Raw genomic sequence first — 24,401 nt, forward strand, 5'->3', positions numbered from 1 at the left:
ACGAACAATTGCTCGCGTATATGCAGAACGGGTGGGAAAGTGCCACCCCCTACTTGTGCAGACCAGCCATCACTTGAAGGGGGACTCAGAGGCAAGCTCTGTGATATCCACATCCGAGGGCCGTTGTCTAAGACCGAGGGTTTCCCTGCTCTGCGAGTGCTCCGAACGGGTTCTACGCCTCGTGACACGACGGCACGATAGCACGATCGAAATAAAAAAAAATAAAAAACCTTGGGAGAGAGAAAGAGAAAAAAACCACCCAAAGAAAACTGATCGGCAGAGAATCCATCGATGCCAGCGGTGGCGGCAGAGGAGGAGGTGTACGACGAGCGGCGCGAGTCGTACCGCAGGGCCCGCGACCCATGACCTTGATGCGCCGCTGCATGGAGCACATGGCGTTCTCGAGCTCGCACTCGCTGCCATAGGTGACGTGGTCCGAGCCGCACACGGGCGCCACTAGGCCCGCGCAGTTGCGCGCCGAGCAGCGGCACACCCCGCGGCTCGCGTTGCGACCGTCGGCCTCGCACGTCGCCCCGAAGCCGCACAGCATGTCGCGGCAGCCTGCGGTGGGGGGCGGCAGGGTCAACATTATTCGGAGAGACCGTTGGTTTCATAGCACAGCAAAACGTTGCGTACTTGAACGTCACACATTGACCACCCCGAAGCTGCAGAGCATGTCGGAGTAGCCTGCGTCCGTGGGGGGCAGGGGTGGAGACGGGCGGTGGGGGGGGGGGCACGGTTGACAAATATTTCGGAGAGATCAATGGTTTCATAGCACAGCCCAAAGTTGGATACTCGAATGTCACGCATTTACCACCCTGGACCAATGAACCTATGACACCCCCAGTGTCGCAGGGTCGCGTGCGGTGTGAATGCACGTTTCTACTCGTGTTTACGAATTCCGAAACCCGCGCACGTACGGCACTCAAGCGCGTTCCTAACCTCGCGTACGTTTACCGACATCCAACGCGCAGCAAAGCGCGCGTCCCCCACGCTCAAGGCGGTTTGCGCCTTATTTCTTGTTGAAGTCCAGTCACCTGTTGTTTACGCATGCGGCGGTGTAAGCCGTCACCTGCTCTCGGTGTTCACAAATCGGGACCTTCTCCCACGTCCGCCTGTGCCCAAGCTTCCAGCGAGTGGGGATACGGGGCCTCCGGGGTTGATCGTGGGGTCGACGGCGGTTGCCGGTACGTTAAAAGCGTGCGCTGTGTATCTATTCTCGGCGCCGACGGTTTCGGAGGCTTCGTTGCATCACTCACCGTGCATGGGCGCTGAGAACGGTTTGTCATCCAGGGTCGACTCATCTGCAAGAAACAAACAACAATAAGTATTGTGACGGGCAACTTTTTTTCTGGGAAGGGGAACAGTCAAAGTTGTAACGGAGTAATGGGAGCTAAGATGAGAATAAATGGGGAGAAGGGGGCGGCATCTGGGAGATGGGAGAGGTTCAGAGTGGGGGTGGCCACACATAAGTCACGTGATTTCGGGAAGGCTTGAGCTGATTTAGATATATAGGTAATAATCACAACCTTAGGTCAGTGCACTGTGAATTAATTCCGTGTTGGTCTGGGGGGGTGTTTGATCATACTTCACCACCCTGGTCAGTGTGCGTTGGTTAAGGCGGGAGGTGCAGATGCGGGGGACATGGCACATTACAACAATGGATTTTGCTGTAGTGCCCTCTGCTGCCAACGACACAGTCCTGCGTGGGTTATTATGTGCCGATTACTCTACGAATGGGTTGGGAGTGGTGGCGCAGTGGTTAAGCATCGTGCGCTAAGAAACCGCCCGAGACCTGCTTTTGATTCCTGGCCACGGGCTATCGTCAATGGCAGGTAGCACCTGAACCTGGTCCTGAGTCACCAACCCGCCACCAAGCATCCGTGATGAAGTGCGGCCAAACATCTCTCACAACTCCGTGTGGAGGCCCTCGTACATCCAGCGGCGGATTGATGAATGCCTATAAGTGATTACTTACGATTTCTATCACCACACTTTATATAAAAAACACACACACTGTCCTTTTGTCCGTGCACAGGCGCATGCACGGACACATCACCTTGCCAACTCTTTGTCTCGTCCGTTTAAATTTTAAAACAAGACTACATCATTTGGTGAAATTGCATTGGTGCACAAGCACAAATGACAAAACTGAACATGTTCGTCAATGGCACTGTGGCCTTAAAATGAAAAAAACCCTACATTATTGGCGACGTTTCAGGCAGTGGCCATTTATTTGATATAAAGAAGAAGAACCATCATCAAAATGACCTATCATAATGTGTCATCACGTCGTGGACGCCTGCGATCAAATCACCCCGGATGTCGGAAGCTAAGCATGCTTGAGCCTGGTTGGTTCCTTGCAGAGGTGACGACTGTACTTGGGCTTGCCAGGTGTTGTAGGCGATTATCACGGTTGGCTATGTACGGCGCAAAACAAGTTCAACATACACATATACACACACACACAACCAATACTAGAGAGTGTGCAGGCTGTGCAACTGCACCAGGGGCCCAAAGGGCCGGAAGGGCCCAGAGGTTCAACAACAACATTGCAGTGTGGGCCAGGAGGTAGCAGTGGTGTCTCTCCCCCCCCCAACCCCCTCGTATACAGCACAATGCTGGGTTTTCTCCGGGTTTCTCCTCCCACACGAATGCCAAACCACTCACGGATGCAATTAGCCAAAAGCCTCAATGTAGCAGGAGCATGCCGTCTTGAGACGTAGTGAGTTATTGTTTTTTTCCCTTTCCCCGGTGGTAAATAATCGGCAGTAATTGGCAGTGGCGTGCAAAGCTTTTCGAGAAAACGTCAATTCCTGTGCCGCAAGGGAAAAAGCCCGGGCCTAGGAGTTTTTACTTCGGCGGCGGGTGATGCCTCATCTTGAGGAATGAATTTACCGACGGTGATGGGGATCGGGACAATGCAATTTCGTTGGCAAGGTCCAGCCGTAGGGAGGAGGGAAAAGGGTTCACTTCGTGGGAGGTGACATCTTGGGGGGGGGGGGGGGCGCGGGGGGGGGGGGGCGATAAGGTGCCAAGATCGTGAAGTCATGGGCGAAGTCGAGCGTGAAGGCACTGTACCGTGTATGCACGGGGAGTGGTCGGACATGGAAGAAAATGTCGAAAATTTCACAAGCGAAAATCGTGCTGCTCACTGTGCCCCGTGGGAGTGGTACGGAGTAAGTGGCTCACAACCCGGATGTCATGAGGTCAAATACCACGGCCGGGAGGGGAGGGGGGGCCCACGAAGCAACCGCCGCCTGTTTTGCCGTCCACATAAACGGTTGCCGCCAAAGTCGGAGCATTACACGGGGGGGCGGGGGTGGGGCACACGTCTGGATACAGAGGGTTACTTCCAGTAGCGGCGTAGCGAGTGTGGGGCAAGCAGGGGGAGCCTTGAAATATCCCTGTAATTTCTTCAAATAAATATATTGACCCTATGCGTTAAAAAAATGTTTATAATACAGGTGTTGAGATGTTCAACCACCATATTGACGACGATTGCAAGGCATCAAGTGGGCATCAACCGCACATGCTTGTGGTAAAGCATGGAAACAAACATGCTTTGCTCATAACGAATGCATTGCCCTTGACATTGATTGGCCCACACCGAAGACAGCATCCTCTATGGCCTTGTCTCTGCACCAGTATTAGACCATCAACATTACAAAATGCGAACAGCACTAAGGAAATGCAAACGCCAATTTTTTCATGAACAAAAAATACAAACGTAACTATTTTTTATTTTATTTGTCAAAAGCGACCTGGCTATCACATATAATAGCTCAACGAAGTAGCTTATCATCACGTGGAAATGTACACTGTATAGCAGCCAAATTCTCTGAAAGCACGTTTCTAAATGTGGAGGGAAAAACCAGAGGACCGGAGAAAAATCCACGCGATCACGGAGAGAGAGATACGCACATTACAATTATGTAGACGTCAGGGTCGGGATGTGTCCTGACTTTTGGGCCACCCTGCATATTGCTCCTTTCGGGGTCGTGGTGCTCTTGACGAAGGTGCTGTGGTTTTTTTTCTTTCCCTCTGCCTCTTCAAAGAAGGTTTTTTTTTTTTACAAAGCACGTACTTACGGAACCCTCGTCATCACTGGGGCAGAGTGGCAAATTGTGGGGAAACTTTGCGGTTGGCAAACGTAACAAAAATGAGAACCGCTACATGGAGGTGCTTATTATTAACACCACGTTACGTAATTCGCCAACGCCACTTGTATACACGCAACATACCGTAGCGTACACACTAACACAACGTGTATTACTGTGGTGTATACTATAGGAGTTTACGTTTACTACGATTCTCTTTCATCTTAATAATAATATTGTCCATTACGGGGCAAAGTCATACTTCACTACGCTGGTCGGGGCTAGGGCCGGTACAGATATCGCTCGCCACTGACCCCCACCCCCCCTCCCGTATTGCCTTAACAAGACTCACAAGTGCTGTTAGCGAGTAGGATGGTATGTGGCCTCCTCATCCACGCTGGGCTAGGTGTGTCCGAGTACCCACACTTTACCCCACCACCGCACGCCAAATCCTAGCCTCTGACCCATTAATACTGCTGGGTGGACAGAATCATAGAGGGGGCGGTGGGGCGGGGGATGGAGATTTTTTTTAATTGCCCCCCCCCCCCCCGTGCCCCAACCCCCCCCCCCCCCCCCCGGGAGATCGAAGGTCAAGCGGTGACCTCTGCATCGCGAGTCGAGCGCGGTTACCATCTGCGCGCACGGCAGCGTGCCCTGCGATGGAGTAATACTAATAAATAATCATAAATAAATAAAGATCGCGGAACCGCGCGCAATTTTCAGACGCCCGCAAAAATGCAACTGAGCAGGTTTGCCAAGGTCGGGAGTCTTCGAGAGAGAGAGAGGGAGAGGGCGAGAGACAGGGGGGACGTAGAGAGAGAGAGAGAAGGGAGAGAGGGGGGGGTAGAGAGAGTACAGATACTAAAATTGGAACGATACAGAGAAGATTAGCATGCCCCCTGCGCAAGGATGACACGCGAATTCGTGAAGCGTTCCATATTTTTTTAAAGATAGAGGTGGTAGAGAGAGAGGGGGTAGAGAGAGAGGGAAGGGGTAAGGAGGAGGAACAGAGCGTGCTTCTTCGTGTTGATGTTTGTGTCTACGAAGAAAGTAGCACAGATTGATTTAGTTTCACAAAGGGAAAATAGTTAAATATTTCATTTAAATAGGGGGGGGGCACATAAAGCAAAGCATTGAACAAAAAAACTGGAATGATGAACGAAGCAAAGTGCCGACTACACTGAGCATCGTCTTGTTTCCTCTGATCGTAAAAAGAAAGAGAGAAAGGGAGAAGGTTACATAGAGAGAGGGCGAGAGAGTGAGCGAGAGAGTGAGCGAGAGGTGGGGGTTTACATAAAGCAAAGTAAAAAAAAACGAAATGATGAACGAAGCAAAGTGCCGACTACACCGAGCATCTTCTTGTTTCCACTGATCGTAAAAATAAAAAAATAAAAAATAAAAAAGAGAGATAGAGGGGGAGGGAGAGGGTGAGAGGGAGAGGACGAGAGATATCGTGGCACTGGCACAAGCCCGCCTCCTCCTCATCCCACCTCACAGCCGTCGCATCTCTCCGCGTCCAGTCCAAACAAAGACTCTGCTGGAAGACCGCGGTGGCATCAGTTGAGTGTCCAGTTGCGTACGTTGAACTTCTTTCGCGCCGTACGTAGCCAACCGCGCTAATTGGAGGTGCGGGGGAAGGACAACGACCTGAATCGAGTGCATAGCTCCGGTGGCTTCCTGATATTGGAAGGAAGAGCTTTCCAGACGGCCGCAGAAGCGCCATCTGAGAGGGCGCTACGCGGTGACCTACGTCTTTGTTCAACGGCTGAGTCGAAAGCCGCTGCTGCTGCTGCCAGGATGACCGGAGTGTTGCGTGATGATGGTTTATACTCCTTGAGATCAGCGAAGTATCGTGGTTCATTTGTGGCGAGCGCTTTGTGTGTGTAACGAGTGCGACACTAATTCTAGATTTGAAGCTTTCGTGACTGCAAGGATTCATACTCTTAGGTTTTTTCGGTAAAGTCACTTAGGTAAAAAATAATACAAATAAAATAATAATAAATGGAAATAAATCTATTAATTGATTTATTTTCATTTATTATTATTTTATTTTAATGAAAATAAATCAATTAATTGATTTATTTTAATTTTATTTTTATTATTTTTTACCTACTTGACTTTACTGAAAATACCTAAGAGTAAGAGTGCGACACTGACCATACACGCTTTGATCAATCGTCTGCGAAAAATACCTTAAATTACCTTAAGCGCAAGCCCCCCCCCCCAACTGCAACTGCGATGCCCTGGCCTGCCGCGAGCACGCAGTGACCTGGGAACGTCAGATTGAGACGCGGGCTCGACATCTTTACCCAAGAGCCTGATATGGCATGGAAGCCCTCATTAAGTTAGTTTGTTTGCTTGAATTTACACGTGGAGATACAGAACGGAGGTCTGTTTTCCACAATGGAGGTTTTTGGATTAGGTCGCGTGAGTATTAATGACACAGCCAATGAGCAAGGTTCGTCACGTAAACAAAATATGCCAATAAATATTCGAATTTGTACTTAGGGAGAGAGATACAGAAAGCAGTTCTGTCACTCTGATGTGCAATTGCTAATACTGGCGTAGAGTGTTACACTAAATTAATCACATTTGGAATTCCTCTTTGGCAGAAGGGGGCGGTGGGGGGGTGGGGGTCCCCTTTCTGAAATATCGGTCTCGTTCTTTTTTGTTGTCGTTCAACAATCTGCTCGCGCTATCGGTGCCACGCCACGAGATGAACGGCCCATTGCTCTGGAACATTCCGCGCAAGACGGTGCGGGGTCTCGCACGGTGACCGGCGGCTCTCTCTCTCTCTTTCTGTTCCGGGCGGCCGTCGACAAAGTCGATCGGCGCACGTGGCGGACGAGGAACTTGCGTTTTGTTTTTTTCTTTCTCGGAGATGGGCGAAGACCCCGGGGCGGGCGCAGGACGACACGCTGGTGGCGGGACGACGTCGCTCGGCTGGCCTGGGAACGCCGGGGAACTCCCCCAGAAAGAGCTAGAGTCTGTGTATAGTGTAGTGTATAGTGTAGTGTATAGTGTAGTGTATTGTGGTGTAGTGTATAGTGTAGTGTAGTAGTGGAGCAGTGTATAGTGTAGTGTATAGTGGTGTAGTGTATCGTGTAGTAGTGTATAGTGTAGTGTATAATGGTGTAGTGTATAGTGTAGTAGTGTATAGTGTAATAGTGTAGAGTGTAGTAGTGTATAGATGTGTATAGTGGTGTAGTGTATATTGTAGTAGTGTATAGTAGTGTACAGTGTAGTAGTGTATAGTGTAGTAGTGTATAGTGTAGTGTATAGTGTAGTAGTGTATAGTAGTGTATAGTGTAGTGTATAGTGTAGTAGTGTAGTAGTGGAGCAGTGTATAGTGTAGTGTATAGTGGTGTAGTGTATAGTGCAGTAGTGTATAGTGTAATAGTGTAGAGTGTAGTAGTGTATAGATGTGTATAGTGGTGTAGTGTATATTGTAGTAGTGTATAGTAGTGTACAGTGTAGTAGTGTATAGTGTAGTAGTGTATAGTAGTGTATAGTGTAGTGTATAGTGTAGTAGTGTATAGTAGTGTATAGTGTAGTGTATAGTGTAGTAGTGTATAGTGGTGTAGTGTATAGTGTAGTAGTGTATAGTGTAGTAGTGTAGAGTGTAGTAGTGTATAGTAGTGTATAGTGGTGTAGTGTATATTGTAGTAGTGTATAGTAGTGTATAGTGTAGTGTATAGTGTAGTAGTGTATAGTAGTGTATAGTGTAGTAGTGTATAGTGGTGTAGTGTATAATGTAGTAGTGTATAGTGTATAGTAGTGTATAGTGTAGTGTATAGTGGTTTAGTGTATAGTGTAGTAGTGTATGGTGTAGTAGTGTATAGTGTATATTAGTGTATAGTAGTGTATAGTGTACTGTATAGTAGTGTATAGTGTAGTAGTGTATAGTGTAGTAGTGTATAGTGTATAGTAGTGTATAGTGTAGTGTATAGTGGTTTAGTGTATAGTGTAGTAGTGTATGGTGTAGTAGTGCATAGTGTATATTAGTGTATAGTGGTGTAGTGTATAGTGTAGTAGTGTATAGTGCAGTAGTGTATAGTGTAGTAGTGTATAGTAGTGTATAGTGTAGTGTATAGTGTAGTAGTGTAGTAGTGGAGCAGTGTATAGTGTAGTGTATAGTGGTGTAGTGTATAGTGCAGTAGTGTATAGTGTAATAGTGTAGAGTGTAGTAGTGTATAGATGTGTATAGTGGTGTAGTGTATATTGTAGTAGTGTATAGTAGTGTACAGTGTAGTAGTGTATAGTGTAGTAGTGTATAGTAGTGTATAGTGTAGTGTATAGTGTAGTAGTGTATAGTAGTGTATAGTGTAGTGTATAGTGTAGTAGTGTATAGTGGTGTAGTGTATAGTGTAGTAGTGTATAGTGTAGTAGTGTAGAGTGTAGTAGTGTATAGTAGTGTATAGTGGTGTAGTGTATATTGTAGTAGTGTATAGTAGTGTATAGTGTAGTGTATAGTGTAGTAGTGTATAGTAGTGTATAGTGTAGTAGTGTATAGTGGTGTAGTGTATAATGTAGTAGTGTATAGTGTATAGTAGTGTATAGTGTAGTGTATAGTGGTTTAGTGTATAGTGTAGTAGTGTATGGTGTAGTAGTGTATAGTGTATATTAGTGTATAGTAGTGTATAGTGTACTGTATAGTAGTGTATAGTGTAGTAGTGTATAGTGTAGTAGTGTATAGTGTATAGTAGTGTATAGTGTAGTGTATAGTGGTTTAGTGTATAGTGTAGTAGTGTATGGTGTAGTAGTGCATAGTGTATATTAGTGTATAGTGGTGTAGTGTATAGTGTAGTAGTGTATAGTGCAGTAGTGTAGAGTGTAGTAGTGTATAGTAGTGTATAGTGTAGTGTATTAATGCTTTAGTCTGTCACCAGGGAAAGGGGAGGTGTTCACCACCACTACTCAACACGCTGCTGCTGCCGCCGTGAGCCTCACCAGGACAAGCGAACTGAGAAACGAAGGAGGAAGAGAACTGTGCAGTTATCGGTGACCGAGTTGAACCCTTCAACCCGGTTTAATCGCGGGCAGCTGCCCGGATTTGAACTCAGCGGTGCCAGCGCAGCAATTTAACCTCTGACCTATAAGCTTGCTGGCCATCTCTGGTCACATTATTTTGAGAAATATGTATTTTTCCCTCCCCACCTCCCACGTATTTTACAGACAGCATGTGAATCATTGATAAGAGCTTTATTCTTCTTCATGGTATTTTCCTTTTTATTGTGCATTCTTAAATATAGGTAATTGTCGTTCGAGCGATAAGTGAAGAAATATCGATAGCCTGAGCTCTCTGCCTGCCCGGGTGGAAAGTGGTGGTGCTGAATCCTGGCCCAGCCTGGCTCAACAATTCAACAAACGATGAAAGCCGGAGTCAGGCTAACGCTCATCCAGCAGTGGATTGACACCACGAACGGACTGTGCACATCCACGCTCTGTTTGCGAGTGTAATCACAGTAATGGGTAAAAAGGAATCTGTAAACACGCACGCACGCACACGCGAGTACAATAGATTCAAGATTTACGTTCCAAATTCAATCAGCTGTCAACTTCAATCACGGCGCTTTCCCACGTTGCCAAAAAAATAAAATACGGTGAAATATTGCAGCGTCGGCGCACGGAGGTAACGTATGGCGCAGCGACTGGGAAAACGAACATACTTCGCTTGATGATGCCTTTCATTCACCCAGGAGACGCTCAGTGCGAGTCTCAGGACTCTTTGTGCAGGAATCGCCCCGTCATCCGCAGAGATGGAGCGATTAAATCAGTTCGCGTGCGGAAGCCAGATGGATTGTTGAATCGCAAGACTGCGAGAAAGTTTGCGATGGCTCGGGGAGGCCTTCGTCCGGCAGTGCGTACGTAGACCACGACTCGTGGTGGTGACGCAGTTATTCAAATATACAACGACCTTTAGATGCGTTGCATTGTTTTAACCTGGGTGTCGTAGCAGTGCGTGCTTGTAGTCATTCAGCAGTGGACACATTACGGCTGATGATGTCGCAGCAGTGCATGCTTGTAGTCATCCAGCAGTGGATGATGATCCACTGCTGATGACGATGCTGAAGCGAAAGAGAGGCTGGCAAAATCTGAAAACCCACCGTCCAAGTGGGAATAGCGGCCGGGTTTCTATCGCCGCATTCGAAGAAAAGAACCGAATTCACAGACACGAACGTTGGGCCGCGGATCCATTGAATGCACGCCGTATAATAATGTCTGCTGTGTGTATTTTACGTCTTTTTGAAAATATTCTTTTTTGTAAATTCTCTCCGACGTGCACTTTGTCACGCTGGCGCGTGCAGGCGGACTTGCAAGGGGGTTGTTCGCTCGTCGCATCGATCACGGCGTCCCGGCGACACGGGCACCCCGAGCGCGCAATTCATCTCGACGAGAAAAAAAAGCACACCCTGGTTCCCCATCGGGAGCACTCTGCGATATTAGAAAGAACAAAAATAAAACTTTAACGTAATTATTTTTCGGGCTTGCCGCTGGCGACCGGAGCAGGCGGGTAGAAGGGGGTGGGGGGGGAGAGTTGGCAAAGAGAGCGGGTGGGGGGGGCATCTTTAAGACTCTTCACCCATTCCCGGCGATAGCAACAACAAAAATATTCCGGCTCAATGATGACCGATTAATATTATTGTTGTTGTTACGCTTGTTTGGTTACCCTAACCCCAGAGTCGGCAAAGCAAAAAAAAAAACCCTTTTTTTTGTCGAATTCCGTAAAAACAAAAGAAAAATCTCAAATATTACAAGAGCCGCAATGCAGTGTGGGTAAATACGAGACGGCGGGTCCGAAATAAACAACGGCCACGAGGATGTTCTTTAAAGAACTGGGCTTCCATGGTGAACTGGACTTCCACGGTGAACTGGACTTCCACGGTGAACTGGACTTCCATGGTGAACTGGACTTCCACTGTGAACTGGACTTCCATGGTGAGCCTAGACTCCCATGGTGAAATGGACTTTCATGGTGAACTGAACTTCCATAGTGAACTGGACTTCCATGGTGAACTGGACTCACATAGTGAACTGGAATTCCATGGTGAACTGAACTTCCATAGTGAACTGAACCTCCATAGTGAACTGGACTTCCATGGTAAACTGAACTTTCATGGTAAACTGGACTTCCATGATAAACTGGACTTGCACGGTCAGGGGTCCTCAAGCAATGTAACAAGAGCAGCGTGTTTTTTTCCCCCTTCTTCTAACTTCAAGAGCCGCACTGCAGCCCTTAAAGAGCCGCCGCACGCGGCTGCCGGAACCGCGTGCTGCCGACCGTTGCCCTCTAACCCCCTTGTTTCAGGAGAGGGTCCAAATGCAGCGACCGGTGCCGTTTGCGGGCGGCAATGGCTCTTCCTTCATCGTGCAAACCCAATCGCCACCATGGCCCGCAGAGATGTGTTGCTTTTGATTTTGCGGATGGCGACGACTGATACGCTGCGAATGGAACGTAACTAAAGCCAAGCCACAGTGAGTGCCATTGTGGTCATGCAAGCCACAGACCCTGGAGCAGACAGCAAAGCCACAGAGACACACAGATATTCGTGGAGATTTGTAGAGTTGCATAGAGACTCAGAGATACGTAGAGACTCATAGAGATACGGACACACAAACAGATACATCAGAGACAAGCCACAGTGAGTGCCATTGTGTTTATGCAAGCCACAGACCCTGGAGCATATAGGAAAGCCACAGAGACACACATATATACATGGAGATTTGTAGAGTTGCATAGACACTCAGAGACTCATAGAGATATGTAGAGACACAACGAGATGTATCAAAGACAAGCCACAGGTGATTATGACCATTCAACCCAAACTATGGACCGTATAGTGAACCAATAGAGACAAATAAAGATTAATATAAACTCATAGAGACGTGTGTATGTTGCACTTCTTTTGCACCGTACGTAGCCAACCGCGTTAATCGGTGTTGCGAGGGGAAGGACAACAAACCAAACGCACAAAAAGCAGTTCTAAAGAGACACATAGAGACACATTAAAGAAAAGGCACTGCGATTGTGGCCATGCTACCCACACAACGGGCACGCAGGAAAGCCACTGCAGTCCGCGTTCCTTCAACGGAGGAAGAGGAGAAACAGCGGACACGAACTCTCTCTCTCTCTCTCTGCTGAAGCCCTCTCTTCGTGGCCAGCATCAGCAGAGGCAGCCTGACCTCGACATTGGCATCGAGCCTCCTGAACGAAGCGCTGCTGGCATCATGCGCAAGAAGAGACTCGTGTGCACGTGTGTTATTCGTGTCACGTTCCAGTGTGCAGGTGTGCCCTATGTTTTCGACGAGAAAATCGCCGTGATATTTCGCAGTCGAAAAGTCCGCCAGCAAAAGGCTCCATTTGCCGCTTGCCCGTGACCCCGATATGAACCCAATTCAAGACTTACAATGGCGAACGCAGATTGATCAATGCGGAAAGCAAGGTGTACATACATCATCACGTGCACAAAAGAGCTCTCGGCTTTATCCAGACCATCGGCTCAAGAGGAACCGCTGGACGCTGTTGTTTAGAATCACCATCGCAACCGGCAGACGCGTGTCTGAAAACCGGCGCAACAATCCCTGCGTTTGGATGACGTTCATAAAACTTGCTCGAGCAGATATGATCGTGGCGCTCTGTCTGCCAGGGCGTTGGCGGCTACGGAACACGTGACCGCCTGCAATCCAGCGCTGTGGGGAGGCAGCAGCAGCAGCAGCGAGGGTTGGTGCATCACAAACACAAATGTTTGCGAAACTCCCTTCCCGTAGGCGTCGAGGTGGTGTCATACCCTGGCTTGGCAGTAGTAGAAGGCAGGATAGCAAATTGTGGAACTCCACCTGTTCTCTCTGTATGGAATTGAGTGTTGCCCCCTCGCACGCGTGGGTTTTCTCTGAGTGCTCCGGGATCCTCCGACATGCAAACACTCATTAATTTGACAATAACACCTTGCTATAGACAGAGGACTGCAGAGCTTGGGAGGATATTTGGCATCGGCTCACCGCTTGGCTGCCTTTTCCCACTTGTCTGCCGGTCCTCTACGTGCCTCCGAGTCAATCTCCCTCTCTCTTCTTGAGTGAGCGAATACTGTGCAGTGGCAGTGCATTACAAGTTTGAAATAATAATAATATTCTTATAAGAACTCCACTGCCATGTGGCACCGGTGCCTCCTTGCCGGGCTACACGAACGCACCGACCCGCAGTGAACTCCACCGCTCCTAAAAACGACGAAATGAGATTAAACACGCGAATAAGATTACAAACAAAAAATAATTCCGGCGAAACCAAAAAACTAATTCAATTTCCCACGGCCTTCCTTATTGATTTGCAATAAAAAAAACACGACGCTCTTCCATTAGCCAAATGATTGTTATTAATATTAATGTCATTTTTTTCTTTCACAATTTAAGTTACGGAGGAGCGAGTGTCAAAGCCCTCCCTTAGTTTCTAAGACACTTTCTCCCCAGTTTTGTTCCCGTGGGAACTTCTAATGCCACACACGGGACGAGGAATCCACAATTCTGCCAAAATCGCCAGATGATGCTGGATGTCATTACCAGCGAAACGTCGTACTCTAATTTTTGACGTTGTGGATTTACTCTCCAACACAACGGTGGGTTGAAGTATGAAACCAATTGCCACGTTTTGTTTTCGTTGACAAACCAAACTAATTGGCTGTGTCAGGTGGTGACGTGTTAACGGCACATTGACACTCACGCGACCTAACCCAGAAACCTCTATTATGGAAAACAGACCTCCGTTCTGTATCTCCACGTGTAAATTCAAGCAAACAAACAAAATTAATGAGCGCTTCCATGCCATATCAGGCTCTTGGGTAAAGATTTCAAGCTGCGCCTCAATCTCACGTTCCCAGGTCATTGCGTGCCCGTGGCAGGCCAGGGTATCGCAGTTGCAGTTGGGGGGGGCTTGCGCTTAAGGTAATTTAAGGTATTTCTCGCAGACGATTGATCAAAGCGTGTATGGGGCAGTCAGTGTCGCACTCATTACACACACAAAGCGCTCGCTACAAATGAACCACGATAGTTCGCTGATCTTGTCAAGGAGTATAAACCATCATCACGCGACACTCCGGTCATCCTCGTAGCAGCAGCGGCTTTTGGCTCAGCCGTCGAACAAAGACGAAGGTCACCGCGGCAGGTTAGGGCATCGCAGTTGCAGTGGGCGGCGCGGAATTCGGAAAACTCTCAAACAGCGCAGTGCCTCGCCGCCGTGTGTGTTCGAGAACGGCCCGCAGAAGGCGATATTACAGAGCTGCCTCTGAAATCTCTTCGAGTCACTAGACTCTTATGAAAACGTAACGTTTGACGTCACGACGGCCTAACCGATATTCGTCATTGTCAGTGCGGGACTTTAGCCAACAATGTAATTGCAAAAAACAACTTTAAAATGACGGACTATTTTGTTGTTGTCGTCGTCATTGGGGACTGGGCTGAGACCATGAACTCACGACACTGGAGAATCCGGTTTCGTCGTGGGCAGCTGCCTGGTCATGAACCTAGGCTCTCAACGGTGCCAGCTCAGCGATCTGACCTCTGACCCACCTTCGTTAGTTATGATCGTATTTGTTTCTCCCGCAGGGTCACGTTCCGCATGCTGGACGTGTTTTTAAATACGAGTACAATACTAACGAAGGTGTCCGTATTTAAAAAGAAACTTATTTACAGAAACCGCTGCCGTAAAACTGGGAATGTAACAAATCGCCGTCCGCGGATTGATGTGGGCGCGTGTGAGACTCAATCATTCACGATTTATGCAAATAATTCGATCGCGCAATACGATTGGCAGGGATGGAATCGAACGCAACTGCGCAGACGACACAGAACAAGGAAGCTCAAATTCAAATGAGAAGGTTTAAAAAAAAACGAGATAATATTAGAATTGATTCTAAAATCGAACCATGACCCTGGGTCTAAATTTATCCACACAAAGAAGCCCTCTCCCCCCTTACAAGAATGCGTGACATCACGCAGCTCCAACATGCTGTGCACAACTAAGCCCTGGCAAAGCCGCCAAAAAGCCAAACTGACATACTCTTTGTTTTTTTAGGTAAAGTCAAGTAGGTAAAAGATAAAAATGTATTCTATTTTATCTTTTACCTACGTGACTTTACCGAAAAAACCAAAGAGAATGGATCCTTGCAGTCACGAAAACTTCAAATCTAGAATGCAAACTGACATATTTACGATTCTCAGAATGCAGTGGTTAACGCCAAACTAAGGACGACCTCTAAGTGTTATCTCCCTCGAATTGGAAGTGAGGGGGCCAAGTCGATTGACGCGTCTCCCTAGTATCCGTGGGTCTCGCGCGGACAGATCAAAAACACACGGGGGTGTCTCATTCACTCGCTCGCAAATGGTCACACCCGTCGTCCTTTTCAGTGACAACAAACTCCTCCGATGTTCCCGCCGCCAATGCGGTAATGGGGGCTAATTGCACCCGCCAGACGAATATTTGGGACAGTCGGTCAAGATGTCAGCCTGCCATGGCTTCTCAGTCTCGTTTAATTGAAGCGTCGGATCAGTCGATCCATACATTTTTTTTGTAACGAAGCAAATCTACCGACTGTATTTATATCCGTCGAGGTCAAGACGTCACCCGAGGTCACCGTTACCTCGCCGTCGCTTCCTTCCTTCTGCCAGGCCCGGGCAACCGTTGCAGTCGCCAACTGACCTCCGAGGTGCGTTATGTCGGGTTTCAATCATCATCATCGCCGTCGCCGCCGCCGCCACAACCGTCGTCTCGTGTGGCTCGAATCTTCGCCTCGGCTCGCCGACCCCCTGGGTGCCTCCTTCGATGCCCGTCTCGGTGACCTCCCCCACCCTGCAGACCACCCCCACCCCACCCATCGGAACCCTCCATTCTCCAATGACGTCCTCACCGATTTTCCGCCATGTTCTATTAAAGAACGTCCACGTTTGTTAATCCTTGCGCGCCGTGCAGGTTGCCACCGCTCTCCGCGTTCGCCTGAGTTCAACGGTTCGGTATCTCACATTTCTACACCAGTTTAATTCCACACGTTATGATTTAACCTGGAGCTACGCTTGCAGTTCTGTCTCGAGATTCAGAAATGTGTGGATCCATAGGCCAGTGGTACATGAGCTGAAACCTAAATTATTTCTCTACTCTTTGGTTCTTTCGGTAAAGTCACGTAGGTAGAAAAATAAAATAAAAAGTAATATATCATGACGTTTCGATCGCAACACAATCGGTCGTCCTCAGGCGGAAAAAATAATCCAGCAGTGGAACTGCTGAACCAGCAAGAGAGCTGTTACAACAAGGTTATATATGTGGCGATGGGCAAGCAGGCGGGGTCTGAGCTGGAAAGGAATTCCATCCCCACACGCAAGCACGTCAGTTGTGTTAATGGGGGAGATTAGGGAGAGAGAGATTAGGGAGAGAGATTAGCAAGAGTATCGTCCCCGCATATGCGCACAACAGCAGTGTTCATGGGAGATTAGCACTATGTGGATGGGAGAGATTAGGCAGAAAGATTAGGGAGATTAGCAAGTTAATGTCATGTCTATGTGTAACACAAGCTGCGGCGCTGCCAACTGCACTATGAGAGGCAAGCGCGTCCACGCAAGAGAACCACCGCAACGGTGGTCGCACCAGTGAGACACCCAGCCCATCACACAGCCAGAACCATCGATACATCGAGGCTAAGGGAGCAGAGGTGGCCATGTTAGTGAGACCCCAGCCCGTTAATGCAGAGGCACCCAACAGGGCAATGCAACTCAGAGAGTCGGCGATAACAGCCAAATGGCAGGGAAGAATGGAAGCACCACAGCAAGTTACGACTTTGCTTGGTTCATAACGTCCTTCCAGTGATTGCTCAGCTTATACCCATCTTCTCGGTTGAAATTGTCTCTGTGTTTATATATCTGGATGGCTTCATGGACAAATCTTTGATGGTAGCCCGAAGGTTTGCAGAGTACCTTGGTCTCGGAAAAAACAATATCGTGCGAGCCCACTGCGTTGTAACAATGATCAGCCGCGGCAAATGGATTGGTTCTGCCGTGTTTCTCTCTCTCTCTCTGTGTGTGCCGCATCCTTTCTCAGCAATGTCGACGATCATGATCGTGGCCATTCCTTACATTTTCCTCCGTCCGTGGAGATCTTTGCTCGAGGAATGGTGCGCGACGAGGAATCAACCCCCAGAGCGAGGAGCTCGCGTCTGGCTCCACTTCCACACGGCTCGCACGTGGCTTAGCCTTAACGGACTGAAGAGAGTGGGTCTCGCCAGATGCAACTCTCTCTCTCTCTCTCGTGAAATCATGGTGGGGTGGCAGGGGGTGGATTCTACACAACACCGACCAATGGTGCTTGGTCAGGAAAAGCAAAGCACGTTGACCCACATTCCGAGATGCCTTGCAAGCACCACAATGCCACTCCTAAGGATGTGCCAATGCCAACATCAGAAGCGGTGGCCTGTGCAGAATATTGGGGGAAACACCTGTACAGAAGTTGAACAGGAGACACGGCGAAGAAAGAGAGTCGAGGAACGTTGCAATTTGACCAAAGGGAGAGGGGGTGGGGCCAGAAAAATCTGTATTTGGGCTGACGTCGTTTTTTCGCGAAGAACTCGCTTCTGGACGACATCTGTGGGTGGGGGGAGGGGGGGGGCTTCATAAAGCTCGTTGGAGAGCGCGGCGATTCATCCGCTACAAAGCGCTCGTCCTGTTATATCAGATGAACAGCCGCCATGACAACCGACACCGAGCTCTCTCCTCATCTGATACAGACGCGCCGCCGCGCTCCTTTTCAGAGACACCCGCCTAACCCACTGCGGTGATCCTTGACCTCATCGCGCGGAGGACCTTCTCGGCTCGTCTCGTGCAGGACAACCCTCGACCCTCATCCAGATCCACAGCCCCTGGGACTCAATTCGCACACGACCTGTGGCCCAATGGATGCAATCGACGCGAGCTCAAAACGGCCGACGTACGTCGGGATGGGTCGACGCTGTCACAGGGCACGAATAATTGGCAAGGGAGATTACAATGGATGGTGGAGGGTGGGGGGTCCACCTGTAATGGGCAAAGCGGGTGACTGGAAATTAGAAAAACCTGCAGCAAACAAGGTGTCAATCACCATTGGTGTGGCCGGCTTCCAACAAATATGGATCCCCCGCCGGGGGAAACTTGCCTGACCAAAAGTGCAGGGTGCTTCAAAAGAATGTTAACATTTACATGGGACTATCGTTTTTAAGGGAAAAATAACTTATAATATAACACCGTAACATGATAACAAATGCGACGTTCATAGCTTCAAAAAGTCTCCACTTGTCCGCCATCGTTGTCAACGCGTGCCTGGAATCTTCTCCAGGTGGTTTCCAGAGCTCGTAGGCGGCGCGTTTCTTGTGGCGTCGTTGCAAAAAAAATTTCGGAAGTGTTCACGTTTTTTTTAAGCACTCCCCCCCCCCCCCGTATAATAGTGGCGGCGATAAAGGTGAGCCTCGAGAAGTTGGCTCGAACGAAATTGTCACCACAATTTTGTCCCTCTTTCTTCCCCACACCCCCCGGGCAGGAGCGCATCACCGATCCCTCAAGGCACGATTCCACGAGAAGCTTCGCATCGCGACGCGTGGCAACCGTTTGGCTTCGTGTGGCGGGTGAAAATAAACTAATGAGTCGGAATACCCGGAGAAAAAACCCACCAACACCACCACCACCACCCACTCGCCTGACGCGTACGAGAGGAAGTGACGGCGAATCGCCACTGTCATCTGTCGGGCTCGCCTCGGCAGACGCATGCCCTACAAACACCTGGCCAAGGTCAGTCGGAGAGCCCACCCACAACTACTCCCCGCGCGCAACCCCACTGGCTCGAAGCTCTGTGAGGTTCCAGGTGACATTGGGTGCAATTTCAGGGTGACTTATCAACATTTTTTTAAATATAATTTTTGCCAACGTCAAAGCCGATGACGTATGCATTCATTTTCCGAATGTGTCTTGCCAACATTTTGCGATTCTTGCCCGGCGCTTTGGCGGGCGTTTGCAAAGCGATCCGTCTCACGGGCACACAGAGAAGCAATCCGGCAAATGCGCTGAAATGCTCCCGCAGGCGCGTGGGGTGTGTGTGTGTGTTTTTTTGTTAACCTCGGCATGCACGCAAGTTTATTGCATATTAAATAATAATGGTGATAATTATCATAATAATGTTCAGCCTTCGGTCATTGGAGTTGTTGGCACCATGCTTAAAAGTCGGTGATTTTGTGTGGCCTCCAGATGAAATTAAATTAAATATCCCTGGATTTGAAGCTTTCATGACTGCAAGGATTTATACTCTTAGTTTTTTTTGGTAAAGTCACGTAGGTAAAAATAATAATAATAAAATAAAATAATAATAAATGAAAATAACTAAATTAAATCACTGATTTAATTGAACTATTTTCATTTTTTTTTACCTACGTGACTTTACCGAAAAAACCTAAGAGTATAAATATCCCTGCGCGCACCCGATTCTCGGGCCACACTGTATCCATCATCCTCTGTTCTGCCGCGTTTAAAAAAATAAAAAAAAAGTTTGCTTCTCGCATTTGTACGATTGGGTAACGTCGAAGGATGCCAGGAATTCGCTGGAAAGTGGAGACGCGACAGGGCGGCGATCCTATCCGTCACATTCCTGGCCCGCCCTATCGTCTGCCGAGTGGAGGGCGGTGCATTCTGGACACGAGAGCCCCACGCCACGCTCCCGTCGAGTCCGCCACATCTCCGCAGTCACGAACACGCGGGAGGATAGCTAAGTGAAGAAAATTAAAAGTAAAGTCACCAATACAATCTCTGCCACGTGGCCCCAGAGATTTTACCGGAGCCAGTTGCAATCCTCACGCCTGGCGTTCACACTTTGCGGTCCGGTAACTCCGTGGTTTTTTGTTTTGGGTTGTCCCATCCCAGACCGGACAAACTTGACCTCCGCTCCAGGGCCCCACCGCCCCCGCCACAGCAATGTGGAACTTTCGCACCGCTGGCTCTGCAGGGCTGCGATCGAGACATGAGCACGAATGCCACCGCAATTCTCGATTTGAGCAGGAGAGCGTGTCGACTCTTTTCGTTTCTTTTAAACCAAATCTCTTCGGGTGTAACCACTGGACGACGACGGCGGCAGTGAGCGTATTTAAGCAGAAGTCCACAGTAGAGCCGTCGCGTGCGCGGTGGCGGTGGCGCAGCCAGTTAGCGAACCCCGGCTACCCGGGGGTTCGATGCCCGCTCACGGCCAATAACGGTCTTGGGCCTCCCCTAGGTCGACTAATCCTCGAACTGGTCACTGGTGCAGAGGGTAAACATCGCCACTTGGGAAGAAGGGTGGGCCGTGCGTGGTGCTGGGAACCCACGAAGTCGTGTGCCACAGTGTTAGCCAACATTGGTGCTACTCGCTAACAGCGCTTGCCCCAACAGTCTGTTAAGGCTATACAGAAGATCTTTGTCTTTAGTGGGGGGCACCATGGCAGTGGTGTCTCGCAGCGGGCGGTGAACTTGGTTTGGCCAAAGGGATCATTCGGTCGTGGGGATGATGGTGGAAGGCCCCAACCAAAGTGTACTACGCGTGTTGAACTTCTTTCGCGCCGTACGTAGCCAACCGTGTTAGTCGGAGGTGCGGGTAGAAGGACAACAAACTTAACACAATAACAACAAGCGCTTGTTGTTGGAATTCTAAAAAAATCTCTTCTTGTTATTTTGATTTCCAACGATGCAATGGCACTGTGTTGCATTTTTTTTAAAGGGGGGGGAGGGGGTGGTGGTGGTGGCCCCTATTTCCACGCGGCCGTCTCGATGTCAAGCCCGGGCCTGCCCCATGCCTTCGCGTTGCCTCTCCGTCGTGGTGGTTGGGTGCTGGGGGCGGTGCCGTAGTCGGCTCCGCGTGCACAGCGAAGCCCGTGAGGTCATTCGCAAGAGGAGGAGGACGTTCGAATTTTTCGTTCGAACTCAGCCTGCTGCTGGATGAAGGGCTCCCCATGCCGTGTGCGGGTCACGGGTGTATGCTTGGGCATGCGTCACCACACTGGTCGGTGCGGGGTTGGCGAAGGGTGGAACCGTGGATGTTGGGAGCAGAGTACAGCACAACGGTGGGTTTCGCTGAACCGACAACGACGCTACGCAGCAGCCTACACGAGCTGCGTCACGGTGGTCGCCCATGCAAGCACTCCGACCAGGCGCAAACGCCCGCTTAGCTTGGGAATTACACCACAGACTCCACACTCGACAACACAGAGAACCTGACGGATTGAGGCGTAGTCCCGCGGCCACGCAGTACAAGCAAACTCGCGGTTCCATCTCCACGTGAGCCACCAGCCCTGCCTCAAAACTCTGGTTGAGGTCTCCCTGTCCCAGGGGTTGCATCGACACCCCCTGTCTGGCTTAGAGGCCTGGCTGCCCGAGAGCTTTGGGTCATCGTCGTCAGACTGTAACTCCCCTCCTCGCTCTCTCCGCTCCTCTGGCAGCCAAGGCTTTCTCTCAGTACCTCTGATCGACCTTCGCTCAGCTAGAGGTCCCTCTTGCTCTCGTCGTTCTCATCTGCCGCCGTCATAATCTGGAACTCCCCCCCCCCCCGCCACTAGACATCCGTGCTGTCGACTCCCTGCCACCCCAATTCAAGTCCAGGCTCAGGGTTTTCCTTTTCTCCTCTGCCCTATGGCTGACCGCCTCTACGCATACAATGCTTTTTCATACTGCAGTATGTTAGAAAAAACAAGTTTTGCTGGCTGGCTGGCTGCCTGACGCGTGGGCTGGCAAGTACTCGGTGGTGACGTCACCGCGCATATCTGTGTGCTGACGTCAGGCACCCCGCCCTCGACCGTGCCGCGTATCTCACTCCAAAGCGCGGGCGGCGCTCGGATTAGCACGTTTGGCTACGTACAGTGCCAACAAAGTTCAACATGCAAACAGAGTGCAATTAAAAACAAACTGAATTGTACCATATATCTTCTTGGTTCTTTCGGTAAAGTCACGTAGAAGGGAAGTAATAAAATAATAAAAATAAAAAACAATAAAATAATTCTCACGACGTGAGAATTATTTTATTATGTTTTATTTTTATTATTTATTTTTTATTATTTTATTATTTCCCTTCTACGTGACTTTACCGAAAGAACCAAGAAGATGAATCCCTGCAGTCACGAAAGTTTTAAATCGAAATTGTACCATATATGTCTGGATTAAAGTGTGCCCCGGAAAGTATGGTGCTCCACAAACTGGTGGTCATCGTCTTAAAATCCAGAGAATTTGGTATTTCTCGCCACCCCTTTCTGCTAAAACCCGCCCCCACACACACACACCACGTGCCCGCTTATCGGCCAAAAACATCTCAACGCTGCGAAAATCACCTGCGAATTACTCGATTGGGATCACACACATGGCAGCGGCAGCAACGACAACATCGCCTGCCTACTGCAAAAACTAAAACAACCCCCCCCCCCTCCCCCTTAACTTGGTAGGAAATATTCGGCGAGAAAAGTAGTATCGAAACTCGGCGATGCGCAAAAAAGACCCACGACTGCACGACACCAATGACGGTGGTGATCCGCGCGGCGCGACGCTGCTGACTGCATACCGGGCGTCTCGCGGTGGCCTCGCGTCGCGATCTCTGCTCTGTGCGAAAAACCCACGGCTAGCTGTCTCTTCTGGGTTCTTTCGGTAAAGTCACGTAGAAGTGAAATAAAAAAATAAAAAAAAACATAATAAAATACAATTCTCACGACGTTTCGGCCACAACGCAAGCAGCCGTCCTCAGGTGAAGAACAGGTCTGTCGGGAAGACAGCGTCTGAATGAAACAACACCAGGCTTGGAGAGTATATTTAAATTATTTTGTCAAGGCGCTCTTCCCCCCTCCAACCCAGCTTAAATATACTCTCCAAGCCTGGTGTTGTTTCATTCAGACGCTGTCTTCCCGACAGACGCTGTCTTCCCGACAGACGCTGTCTTCCCGACAGACGCTGTCTTCCCGACAGACGCTGTCTTCCCGACAGACGCTGTCTTCCCGACAGACGCTGTCTTCCCGACAGACGCTGTCTTCCCGACAGACCTGTCTTCCCGACAGACCTGTTCTCCACCTGAGGACGGCTGCTTGCGTTGTGGCCGAAACGTCGTGAGAATTGTATTTTATTATGATTTTATTTTATTATTTCCCTTCTACGTGACTTTACCGAAAGAACCAAGAAGATGAATCCCTGCAGTTACGAAAGCTTTAAATAGAAATTTGACTGCTGTCTCGTTACGCTTTCGCGACGCACAATTCTATTATTGCCCGATCCACTCGGGGTTCCGCCGAAACGCTCGCTGGCACGAACGCTCCCAAGCGCACGTGTTTTTGTTAGACGCGCATTTTTAATCGACGCTCCGTATTGCAGCATGCCGCACGCACGCGCGCACACACACACACGCATGCGTTGCTTACACAAAGGAAACGAGCGATATAAAATTAAAGGATCATTATTATTTACAGGAGGCGGGGGTTGGGAGGGAGTGATGGGGGGCGGGGAGTTGACATGACCGGCTCGCGTAACCACCACTTCGCCACCGACCCTTAGCCGTGGACGGGAGTCGAACTTTGGTCGCCAGGCAAAAACCGCGGTGCGCTAACCGCTTTGCCGCTGATCCACCCCCTCGTAGCATTCCGTGTTTATTACACGTGCATTGTTCTGGGAGATTCACTCGTGGTTTTAGCTACTTGGCTTGCTACTTTTCAAGAGATTCAAAGGCGTTATTGTCGCAACACTTTTATTGATCAGTAACGGTTGAATTGGCATTGGTAATCATCCCAAACACACCCAGTGAGTGTGATTATTGCTATCCCATGAATGATGGATATGCTCTATCATGTATGACGACGCCGTAATGTCACAGCGACACGATTACAATCGCCGCCTACCGTTATCAGTGAGTAACATTTTTGTCAATAAGAAAAACACTAATTCAACATGAGCCCCACCCCCCCGCCGGTACAGAGCATTTAACCGTGACCAAAGGAAGGGTGGCAACAGAAACTCCGCCTGACAAAAGTCTTCAACATTTCACCGAAAGAAGCAAAGAATATGAATTCCTGCAGTCACGAAAGTTTTAAGTCAAAATAAAAAAAAGTCCTCAAAGCCAACGCTCCTCCGGGCTTCAGAGGAGGGGGAAAACAATCGGGCAGATTGTCTGGACTCTGGGCTGTGTCGTGCCCAGCGAATGCTGAAAGCCACCGGAGCGAACAGAGGGGGGGTGGGTGGGGGGGCTTCTTGACGGGGGCATCGCTGTTTGGTCGGCGAATTCGCCTCGGATATCAACCCCTTCCGTAGAGAAAA

At 49.2% G+C, this 24,401-nt stretch overlaps 1 protein-coding gene and 1 pseudogene across 1 annotated transcript in view; one reads left to right on the forward strand and one right to left on the reverse strand.

The window, feature by feature from the left end:
* The window catches only part of LOC144730744 (agrin-like), a 100,845-nt gene that overhangs the window by 52,045 nt on the left and 24,399 nt on the right, over positions 1 to 24,401 (reverse strand). Inside the window, exons 4-5 of the mRNA XM_078611466.1 lie at positions 1,260 to 1,304; positions 346 to 561 (exon numbers count right to left, since the gene is read on the reverse strand). Of these exons, the coding sequence (XP_078467592.1) occupies positions 346 to 561; positions 1,260 to 1,304 (261 nt within the window). The remainder of the gene's footprint in view (positions 1 to 345; positions 562 to 1,259; positions 1,305 to 24,401) is intronic.
* Positions 4,944 to 5,044, forward strand: LOC144730814 (U6 spliceosomal RNA; annotated as a pseudogene).

This window comes from Lampetra planeri, chromosome 36 (assembly GCF_965212315.1).
Source record: "Lampetra planeri chromosome 36, kcLamPlan1.2.h2, whole genome shotgun sequence".
Lineage (NCBI taxonomy): Eukaryota > Metazoa > Chordata > Hyperoartia > Petromyzontiformes > Petromyzontidae > Lampetra > Lampetra planeri.